Raw genomic sequence first — 12317 nt, forward strand, 5'->3', positions numbered from 1 at the left:
GGAATGCTAGGAAGCTTGATGAAGAAGCACTGCGAACATCCTTGAATCAGAGCTTGTCTACTGAACGGAGTAGCCTGATTCTAAGTCTCCGCAAGGAGACGGAAACAATAGTCTCAAAAGCGATGGAACTGATTGTTGCCTCGTGTGATGCCTCAATGCCACGGCTGAAAAAGCAAGGCTCCCATAGGCCGGCATACTGGTGGTCACAAGAGATAGCAGAGCTTCGAAAAACCTACCACAAGCTACGCCCACGAGCAACGAGAGCTGCGAAGCATTCTCTCGACCATAATAAATATTCGATGGAGTACAAGCAGGCCAAAAAGCCTTTGAATAAAGCTATTAAAGCGGGTAAAGCGATATTGTGGAAAGAGATCTGCAACGACCTCAACAACGACCTCTGGGGTAAGGCCTACCAAATCGTAACTAAACGAGTTGGAAAGGCTTTGCCAGAAGCGCCAAAATGTCCTGCCTTGATGAACAGCATCGTGGCGGAGCTGTTTCCCAGACACCCGCTCCGGGAGAAGAGACATTATGCGAAAAATGACAAAACAACAACCTTTATCACCAAGGAACTGCAACACTCGGCAAAGACTATCAAGACAGGAAAAGCACCTGGTCTTGACGGCATACCGGCATCTGTCATCAAGATTGTAGCCCTGGAGTACCCAGACATACTCTTAAGCGCTTACAATGCCTGTCTGACAACCGGCACGTTCTCTAAGATCTGGAAGCGGCAGAGATTGGTCCTTTTGGACAAGGGGAAGGGAGCCCCTATAACACCTTCGTCGTTCAGACCACTCTGCATGCTGGACATTGCCGAAAAGCTGCTCGAGAAGCTCATTCAAGGGAGGCTACGCAATGACATCGATCGTACTGGAGGTTTTGCCTTTAACCAACATGGCTTCCGGAAAGGACGATCAACAATCGGTGCAATTCAGAAGGTAACGGAGATAGCAAGAGGAGCATGGTCTGGTAGTCTCAAAGCTCGCAAGGTCTGTCTTCTCCTAACATTTGACGTTAAAAACGCCTTTAACAGCGCGAATTGGGAGGATATTTTAGACGCTCTGGAGCACAAATTTGACGTGGAGCCAGAAAATCTGAAAATGATCGACGATTACCTTGATGAGAGAAAGCTGATTGTGGAAACAACAGAGGGCTATCAAGAACATGACGTAACGGCTGGCGTGCCCCAAGGCTCAATTGTAGGCCAACCTATGGAACGCTGACTACGACGAGCTCCTGCGAATTCCGCTGCCGAAGCAGGTGGAACTCACGGGCTTCGCGGATGACGTCGCGGCTACGATAGTCGTTGATAGTTCAGAGGAGGCAGAACTACTAGTCCGGGAAACCATCGATATCGTCGAAAATTGGCTAGAGGAACATCACCTGCGACTTGCCAAGCAAAAATCTGAGATCGTCGTCCTGACCCGACAAAAGTGGTTCCCAAAACCGTTCGTCGTAGACATGGGCGGGACAACACTGACGTCCACGAGGGCACTGCGTTATTTAGGTGTAGTGATCGACGAGAAGCTGTCCTTCCGAGAACACCTTGAAAACACCTGCACAAAAGCCAACAAAGTAGTTTCCAACCTGTCGAGAATCATGACCAACACCATTGGACCACGAACCAAAAAAAGGAGGGTGCTCTTGGAAGTAGTCCACTCAATACTGCTATACGGAGCGGAGATACGGGCGGACATATTTAGACAGCCGATTTATCGGCACAAAATAGCAGCAGTGCAACGACAAGGAGCGCTGAGAGTTACTTGTGCCTATCGCACGGTTTCAGAGGCAGCGGTAATGGTAATAGCAGGGGCCACGCCGATTGACTTGTTAGCATTTGAGAGAGTGAAACTCTACAACGCATAAAGGAATGGTGACAACTCCAAGGAAGCAAAGACGAGAATAAAAAAAGGAAATGCAACAGGCGTGGCAAGACCGATGGACGTCAGGGGAAACGGGCAGATGGACGGCGCGCCTGATCCCGGACATAAACGTCTGGCTCTCTCGACAACACGGAGACACGGATTTTTCTTCTGACCCAGCTCTTGACAGGCCATGGCCAATTCAATGACTACCTCTACAGGATGAAACTACAGGACAAGCTGACATGCAAAATTGCCCGGACAAAATTGACAACGCTGAACACACATTCTTCGAGTGTGCTTGGTGGAAGGACTACAGAAGCAGTACCGAAGAGATAGGCGCCAGGCTCTCCCCCTCCAGCTTGGCGACCTCTATGATCGAACAAGAGAAAAACTGGTCAGCTGTTGCAGATCAGTAGCCAGGAGTAGGTGTTGCAAGACGCAGCACAGACTGGATTGACGTAATGCTAACGCGGTTCCGATCCAGTCTTCCCTGTAACATCTATAGGGAAAGAAGAGAGGAGGATGTTTAGTTGGTATTGTTGTCAATAATATTGACTTCCGAGTCCGACATAACCAGGACAAACATCTCGTCCTGGTATACGTAAATGTATTTTATCTCTTGTATAAAAAAAAAACATACATACAAACATACATACATACAGACATACATACATACATACATACATACATACATACAGACATACATACATACATACATACATACAGACATACAGACAGATAGACACCGTCGTCGGAATAATTAGGGAAGCTTCCTGGGACCTCAAAACGACTAGATCTGATGTAAATTTGATTTTCGAAAAACTTGGTCGAACCAATAACTTTCTGATTTAAAAAAAATATCATTTTATTTGGTAGGAAGTAAAAAAAATTTTCGAAGCCTGTCCACCTTTTTTAAGATAAGGCAAATATTATTTTTTTTTTACTGTTACGTTCCCAATAATTACGTGAATAGATTTATTAAGACTTTAAATAATTAAATACCAGGTTTTGACACATTGGGTAGTCGATCAACCCCCTGTGTGTTGTCACAGATGAGCTTACCTTCTTATTATCAGGACCTGATGATAAAAAAAACGATCGCAACATGAAAAAGAAGCAAGTTCACACGTATCGATTAATAAAATAGTCTAATTCGAAATGTCAAAAAAATTGAGGTTGGTTGTAAGAACGTGGATTTAGAGAATTACAACCTAAAAAAAAACATTGAAGGCATTTAAAATTTTCGCCGAAATGATTATAAGGCATGATAATGTCAAACTGACCAACACAGATGATCTTTAGAGTCGTGCGATGTATTATCCGCGGAGTAAGAAGTACCTGTGTAGTAAAAGGACCATGCTATTAAGGGTAGAGAAAAAAAATTTTTTTTGGGATAGTAAATGGATATTCTATTTGATAGAATTTCAGGTCGATACACGACCTGAGTGTCAGGTGTTGCAGTCCGTAGGCTAACTCGAAAAATTTCGGTATAAAATCTGTTATTTACTGATTTTTACAATCACACACGGCCTGAGCTTTAACAGCAAACGCCAGGTATTACGGCCCGTAGGTTTATTATTAAAATTCTTGACTACGATTTCGTACTCTCTGAACTCCATAACCGCACACGACCTGAGCGTCAACATGAGACTCCAGGTATTGCGGCCCGTAGGGGTGTTCTTAAAATTGATATTTTTAATTTTTTACTCACTAAATTTTATAACCGCACATCTAAGATTTAACAACAGACTCCAGGTGTTGCGGCCCGTAGGTTTAGTCTCAAAGTTCTTGACTAGGATTTCTTATTCACCAAATTCAATAACCGCACACGACCTGTGCTTCAACAACAGAGATTCCAGGTATTGCGGCCCGTGGGTTTATTTTGAAAATTGATATTTACATTTTTTTATCCAATAAATTTCATAACCACACATGATCTAAGATTTAATATCAAACTCCAGGTGTTGCGGCCCGTAGGTTTACTCTTAAAGTTTTTGGCTGAGATTTCTTATTCACCAAATTCCATAACCACACATGATCTGCGCTTCAACAACAGACTTTCGGTATTGCGGCCGGTGGGTTTATTCTGAAAATTGATATTTACATTTTTTTATTTAATAAATTTCATAAGTGCACATGATCTGAGGTGTAACAACAGACTCCAGTCGACGGAGCCCGTGAGTTTACTCTGTCTGAGCTCTAACAACAAACTCAAGGCACTATGGCCCGTGGGTTTCCTCTTAGAATATTCATAGAGAGAGTCAGATAAAGTTTGATTTTTACACTAAAGATAAATCTTTTACTCGATGACAATACTATGTGGGTATTAAAATATTAATGTACTTTTATGATATTATTCTTTTATTAATTCAAATGTTTTAATTGCTTTGAATTAATTTTTAGAATCAATAGTTTTTCGTCTTTTTGTTTTTTTTTTTTTTATGATAAACTGATATTTTCACGTTTCTTGCCTCAATTGACAGTTGTGCTAAGTAAAAAGAAAGTAAAAAAGTGACTTATTTAATAAATAATAATATATCTTAATTTTATCTTATTTTGGATTAAAATAATCATTAGTTATTGTGTTATATTTCTATTTTAGTCGTTTTCATTAAACATTTTATACAATTGTTTGCTTGTTAATTTTTAATATCTATTGGTGTTGACACAAATTTTTGTAGCTTATGCTATTTTTTGAATTCTTTAAATTGTGGTAGTTAGTTTATTAAAATAATTATTACTTGTTTTTGTGAGTTACTCATTTTTACTTTCTGTTTGTTTTTACTTGCGTTCTCCGTTCATTAATCTGTGTTTAAATTGAATAACTGCTGAAATGGCGGTACGAAATGATCGGGTTCGAACCTACTAACGTTATTTGGAAGAATTACATATACCACAAGACCACGTTAGACTTGAAGACGACTGTGTCCGGTGTTTATTGTGTACCACTGCATTGAAGTCTGAAACTGTACACGTTTGAACGTCATTTAAGGACGAACAAACATCAGGACGCTATCAATCTACGAAACCAACGTTTTCCCTGCTCCCCAACACCTTCCAAACTTAAACAGTCGACATTCTCCGTTCTTTAAAGATTTAGCTGCAGTATGTATCAAGTCTGACATTAGTTTCGATAAAGTCTGTTAACCGATTTTCGCTAAATTTCTTGAAACCCATACACAACATAAAGTTCCTGATCCAACAACGTTAAGTAAAACTTATGTGCCTATTGTTTATAATGAGAATTTACAGGCCATACGGGAGGAGATACGAGATAATCCAATTTGGCTTTCTGCAGATGAAACTGTTGATTCGCGACGTCGATGCGTAGTCAATATTATTGTTGGTGCGTTATTCGAAGACAGACCATCAAGGGGGCGGTTAATAAAATGTGGTGAAATTAGAACCCCTAACGCAGAAAACGTGGCTGCATATGTGACTGAAGCTCTGAATGAGTTTTGGCCAAATTTTTTGGTTTTTTGGACACTCGAATTTTGAGGATGTACGGGCAAAGCTGACTTTAGATTCGGATTCAGTGCGTCAAAATACATAAAGGTGGGTAGGTTCGATCATCAGTACTGACAACTTTTTTTTTGTGTGCCGGTGTAATGTTAATTTTACTTTCTTCACATCTAAATGTATACTCCAAAACAAATTAATAGAGATATATTTTCTTAAAATATTCACTTTGCAATAATTTATTAAGTTATTAAAATCTTGCCCCGTATTAAATTATAAAAAATATAAGTTCTTTTAAAAGTATTTCATTGTGTTCATCATTTTTTTTTATGTCATCGCAACAGTTCGTAACTTCAAGACAGCTGTCAAATTAAAAATTCTATCTGAAATATTTGAAATGTTTGCTCTTATTTTCTGGCCTAATGAAAAGAAAACCAGCATAATTCATTCTATCTTGATAAACAAACGGTTACAATTTAATCGTGCTATCGTTAGTTGGGGGCGAAAATTCCAATCCGCTGTTATCATCGCTGAAAATGGTAAGTTTGAGGTTCAACTTTTTTTAATAATTATATAATTAATCAAATCAATTTCTTCTTTTAAAATGATAGAAAACATTGATTGGCTGGAAAGCCTAATTGTAAACATTAATGGGATCATCACTGGTTCAGAACAGAGTTGTTTGAAGAAGAATACCTGTTCTCGGCCTGCTAGCGAAAATATGTTATCCAATACTGATATTTGTGCTGGAGTAGATGTTGTTGCTGATGCTAATTGTGATGCACATTTTAACGTTGGAGCTAGAATTGAAGTTGATGATAATATTGGTGCTCATGCTGGTGTTTTCCTCAATGTTAAGTTTAGTGTTGATGCTGGAAATAACGGTAGTTCCAATGTTATTGCTGAAGATGTTTGTACTACTATTGGAGTTGATGTTAGTTCTGATGCTGGAGCAGATGTTGGTGCTGATATTGAAGTTGATGATGTTGATGCCAGTGCTATAGCAAATATTATTGGTGGTGCCAATATTATTGCCGATAGCGAAACTAAAAATGATGCTGGTGCTGGATCTAATGTTGGTACTGAAATTGGCGTTGAAAATGTTGATGCTGGAGCAGATGTTGGTGCCAATATTGAAGTTGAATATAATGTTGGTGCTCTAGCAGATGTTAGCTCTAAAGCAGATGTTGTTGCTGATATTAGAGCTGAAGATAATATTGGAGCTGATACTATTGCTGGAGCTGGAGTAAGTGTTATGCCGATGTCGGAGCTGAAAATGATTTTGATGCCGACATTGAAGCTAAAGATGTTGTTGGTGCTGAAGCAGATGTTGGTGCCAATGCTGGAGTTGACGATGATGCTGTGCTAGTGCTAGAGATGATATTGGTGGTTTTGCTGGTACTCATGCTAGTTCTGGTATTACTGCAAATGCTGATTCTACTATCGGTGCTGGTGCTGGAACTGTTGATGTTGTTGGTATTGATATTGGGGTTGTTGGCAATGTTACATCTATAAGTATGCCTACTTCTAATGTTAAATATGTTAAGTTGATAGAAGGAAGCAATGTATTAGTTAATTCTCTTGATTTAAAAGATATCCAGAAATTTAGAAACAAGCCAAAAGAAATCACTCGACGGTTATTGAAGAGTTTATTGGGAAACGCGAAATTAAAACAGATGACTCTTAGTAGCTTCCATCAAGATCTGAATTGAGAAAAGCTACTGAATTCTGTCAAAAGTAAGCTATTTTTATTGACTTTGAAGTAATTTTGACTTACTTATCTAAATTTATCATATTGTTCCAGATTTTTCATTGCAAAACTCCGATGGAGATAATCAATTAACTCACGATAAATTTAATAAGTGTGTCTCTCAATTCTTGTACACTCTAAAATATCCAAAACAAGTAAAAAATAATAAACCTCCGGAGCAATAATTCAAGACGAAGATAATACTAATCAAAATTGAGTTTTATGTTCTTTGTTATGGTTAATAAACAAAATGGTTGTTACTTGATATGCAGGTATTTTTGCTAAAAATCTTACAGATAGTCCTGCTTAGAAGTTTCTCATCATCGCACCGAAGTAATGTTGAAGATAGTAGTCAATTGTTCTGTTGATCGTCGCACCAATAATCTTGCTGAGAATATCTCCTGAAATTTGGCTGCTGATCTTGCAATTGGTCTAGTTTATGGTTTTACTGGATATCGTACTAATAATTTTACTGACAGTCTTAGGGAGGATTTAGCAAATTATTCAGTACACGGAAGATGACAAGCCAGATAACGAGCACGATTTTCAGCCTAAATCTTGACCTTAAAAATAGTTTTTATTTCATTCCCCATACTAGTCTAAGTATTGTCGTTAAATTGCCTTGGATCTTAACCTTAAAAATATTCTTAATTTTATCTTTCCAACTGATCAGGGTAATAAACGAGATGCTAACCCTAAAAATTTACTTAATTTTACTCTTCATACTGGTCTGGGTATTTTTTTTCTTAATTGTCTCGGATCATAACCCTGAAAATATTCTTAGTTTTATCCTTCACACTGGTTTCGATATAGGTTTTCTTAATTATCCTGAATCCTAAAGCTAAAAATATTTTTAATTTTATCTTGCATAGTTAACCATGTCCTAATCTGTTAATTGAAATTTTTTCAGCGAGCGTTAATTCATAATGTTAAGTAAATAGCTAAAAATCTACGGATAAATGCAAAAAGATCAAGAATAAAACCTTCATTTTCAATAAAATTTTAATTCTTAAATGAGATGGACGTGTAACTTCTTTTGACTTGGAATTGGATAAATAACTTTTCAGTACGTTCTTGTAGGATATTTTTTTATCTATAATTTCAGGTACTTTGCTAGTAAGCATTTACAGGTTCATGAAAAAAAAATCAAAAAATTAAACATTTTTTTTTAATAAAAATTCAATTTCAAACGAGATCGGCGTGTAACTTTTTAACTCCGCGCTAAGAAAATTGAAAATTTATGAAAATCGGGAAGTTATTGGTTTTACCCCGTTTTTCGAAAATCGAGTTCTCATCAGATCTTGACGTTTTGAGCTCCTAGGAAGCTTCCCTGATTATTGTCGCGATGATGTCCGCTCGCGCGCGTGTGTGTGTGTGTGTGTGTGCGTGTGTGTGTGTGTGCGTGTGTGTGTGCGTGTGCGCGACCCTCTTATAACCTTTGAACGGCTTGACCGATTTTATCGCGGTTGACGTCATTCGAAAAGGTTTGACCAAACTTAGATTTTGAATACTATTTGGACCGAGTCAAACTAGTAAATTTTAAAAAATCTCAAAAAACCTACAAGAAATGATTTTTTGGAATTACTTTAAAATGGCTTTACCGATCAATTCCAAAATTTAATCAGCTCTTAAGATCAAAAAACTACGGCGATCACTGCAAGCCCGGTCAAAATCGGATGATTCGTTCGTGAGTTATCGTTGTCGAAAGAAAACCGAAAAAAGTGTTTTTTCCGAATTTCTCCGAAATTCCTGACTCGATCGATTGAAATAAACCCACGGGCCGCAACACCTTGAGTCTGTTGTTGAAGCTCACGTCGTGTGCGGTTATTGAATTTGGTGAATAAGAAATCCTAGTCAAGAACTTTGAGACTAAACCTACGGGCCGCAACACCTGGAGTCTGTTGTTAAATCGTAGATGTGCGGTTATAAAATTTAGTGAGTAAAAAATTAAAAATATCAATTTTAAGAATAACCCTACGGGCCGCAATACCTGGAGTATCATGTTGACGCTCAGGTCGTGTGCGGTTATGGAGTCCAGAGAGTACGAAATCGTAGTCAAGAATTTTAATAATAAACCTACGGGCCGTAATACCTGGCGTTTGCTGTTAAAGCTCAGGCCGTGTGTGGTTGTGAAAATTAGTAAATGACAGATTTTATACCGAAATTTTTCGAGTTAGCCTACGGACTGCAACACCTGACACTCAGGTCGTGTATCGACCTGAAATTCTATCAAATAGAATATCCATTTACTATCCCAAAAAAAATTTTTTTTCTCTACCCTTAATAGCATGGTCCTTTTACTACACAGGTACTTCATACTCCGCGGATAATACATCGCACGACTCTAAAGATCATCTGTGTTGGTCAATTTGACATTATCATGCCTTATAATCATTTCGGCGAAAATTTTAAATGCCTTCAATGTTTTTTTTTTAGGTTGTCATTCTCTAAATCCGCGTGCTTACAACCAACCTCAATTTTTTTGACATTTCGAATTAGACTATTTTATTAATCGATACGTGTGAACTTGCTTCTTTTTCATGTTGCGATCGTTTTTTTTCACGCCATTGTCACTAAAGTTTTGCTCTCTTTTCATCGCTAATTGTTTTGCCCCAACTTCGAGGCCCTGCTCATTATTGTTTATTATGGAATTATCATTATGGGCCCTATAAATCTGCCCAGATAACCCCCTCGGTTTCTAACCACTTAGCTTCGAAAGGCCAAAAGATATCGTGACCCGTCTTTCGGAAGAACTCCTCGGAGTAATACCCGTATCTGGGGTCGTTGATTGGAATTACATCTCCTGGAGGGTGAACCTCCGGAACCTCGATTGGAATCAATTCCCAAGCCCTGGTGATGTCCGTCGAATACGCAGGGCGGTGGACCTTGACTCGTGGGTGATTTGGGCGAGTCTTCTGCGGCGGTTCCAACTACCCATACTTGTGGTTCGACTAATATCTCGTCGTCGGTTATTCGCACTACTTGTTTCGCGTTCCGCACTACTTCCGCCCGCGGTTTGGCTGGAGTTTCGTTGCTGATTGTTGACAACGACAAGTAGAATGGCTGGGCCACTCGACGACGATTCTCTTGTACCGAGCGACCTGATCGGCATGACCGTTTTCCTCGAGGCATTTACGTACAGGAATTCGGTGCTGGCTGAACGCTGGCTAGCGCTCTTGCCGAAGAGATAGGGACATGGGGATACGCTGAGTAAGCGCTCGCGTAGCAGGAGGGTTAGGTTGGCGTAAAGCTAGCTAGCGCTGTAGCCGGAAGGTTTTCTCATATGGGTTAGAACTGCTGTAAAGCGCCCCGCCACGTAATAAGTGTACTGGACTATATGTTTGGTATTGCTGGTTTATTAGAAAATAGTATCTGGAGAGGTTCAAGCCTGAGGATAGAGCTCTCTGCACTCGAGAGTCTCGATATCTTCTGAATTGATCCGCTCCAGAATAATGTTTATAAATCTTATTGTCAGCTATGTTGGTAGCTCAGGTTACTTCTGAGAGAGTTGACGAAGCCCGGGTCCCATGCTGACACAAGATGTTTTGGTTATCCGCGGCCACGGCAACTCTCTGCTAACGCCTTATCACAAGCGATTTCCGTTACTCCGCTGTTAGTATAACCACCAGCGAAGCAACTGATATCGCTTGGTATGCGTTCTGAGAATCATCTTAAATTAAAGTAAACGCTTTTAAATGAAATAAAATAAATCTTGAAAAAAAAAAGGAATCGAGTTTAGGCGAAAATTCGTGGAACGTAACACTAGTATAGATAATTTGATCAGACGTCTGTAAAATCATGCAAAAACTTTTAACTTGTGTACTTTATTTTGAGCTCCTTTTTTAATCAACACTATACAATTAAGTAAGAATAATAAAGTCAATAAACACTGCTATTTTTTAGTGAATGAAGCAAACTATCACTGCTTATAATTGACACGTTAGATTCCATCGAATTATCATCACTGTTTTGCGATGGTGGCAATGTCACATTTCCGGATTCTGGAAATGGTGGTGATACGTTTCTTTGAAAATGACCGGAAATATTACCAATGGGCTTATAAGTTGCTACTACAATAATTTTTCCACTTCGACTTCGAGCCTTGCCAACTCCGAAATATTGGCTGGTGGACCATATTAATTGTGTAAAGTGACCTATGTATACAAAAAAAGTACATATTAGTTAAGGAAAATTAAATTTATCATTTTTTCAAAATATTGATGTGCAGTAATAAAAAATTTTTTGATCGTAAAGTACGTTCTGATGTTTTACATCCTGAGTCGTGTACTTTATCAAGAGGGTTCAACTAGTTGGTAGTTTTTTACGCATTTTTTGGAGTTTTTTTTTTTTTTTTGACGAACAATGAAATGATAACGGTGAAAAGATTCACGCATTTAGACTTCTAGATGAAAATTCTGATTTTTTTTTTATCCACATATACTATTCAGTTGAAATCATGGAAGAAGTCACGAACCTTTTTTTTCAAAGCAAATGTCTACAGGGTGATATAACTTCCGCTCTAAGAAAGATTTTTATTTCGAATTTTTTTACATTATCTTGAAATAACAATGGATAAATGTTAAAAAATTCAAAGTTTTATCTTTTCATCTCTTATCCGTATACACAGTACTGTGATCTATAGCCCTCGTATTCACAGTTCAAAATTAGTGAGTAAGGCCCCGAGGTGGAGGAACTGGAGTAGTGGAAGTGGAGACAGCAGAGAAAAGAAGAAAAGAACTACAAAATTTAGAAAATGTATTGTGGCTGTACATCTTGTCAAAACGAATACGGCAAATAACGTATATAATTACCTAGGTAATTATTTATCATTCACTCGACCGACTTGGAGCGAAGCACTAAATTTGAGTAATTGAATTGCATGCTAGGTCTGTATTGCCAGTTTTGTTTAATTGATTATAAATTTGGGATAACCGCTAATGCTGATCCGTAATTATAAATAATACAATTACTGAGAAAGAAAGAGGTTGGATTTTTTCGTGAGGAACTACAAGTATGTATGAAAAGTACGACAAGATTGTATGAAAAGTTGTGAAATTCCAGACACTACTAGCAGATTTTAGTGATTTCTCCGGCATGCGAAATCAGCCAGGCTGTTCTGTTTACTGAAGGTCACCACCATTTCGTGCAGTCACAATCATTCGGTTTAGAATAAATTACAAAATTGTTAATCAATAATATTAGGAATAATTATGGTTCATTAATTTAAGATCTTGATGCCA

At 38.3% G+C, this 12317-nt stretch overlaps 1 protein-coding gene across 3 annotated transcripts in view; it reads right to left on the reverse strand.

Annotated features, from left to right (window-relative positions):
- Window positions 1–3778: 3778 nt before the first annotated feature.
- LOC141536652 (uncharacterized) overlaps window positions 3779–12317 on the reverse strand; it is a 230481-nt gene continuing 221942 nt past the window's right edge. For 2 of the 3 annotated variants that reach the window (XM_074257321.1, XM_074257320.1), the window contains one exon: window positions 10883–11231. In XM_074257321.1, coding sequence (XP_074113422.1) covers window positions 10957–11231 — 275 coding nt within the window. In that variant the 3' untranslated portion in view covers window positions 10883–10956. Of the gene's footprint in view, window positions 3955–10882; window positions 11232–12317 lie in introns of those variants that run through there. The other variant, XM_074257323.1, reaches the window with a different exon arrangement.

Source organism: Cotesia typhae, unplaced genomic scaffold (genome assembly GCF_013202065.1).
Source record: "Cotesia typhae breed Kobodo isofemale line unplaced genomic scaffold, CoteBio_Ctyphae scaffold_152, whole genome shotgun sequence".
NCBI lineage: Eukaryota > Metazoa > Arthropoda > Insecta > Hymenoptera > Braconidae > Cotesia > Cotesia typhae.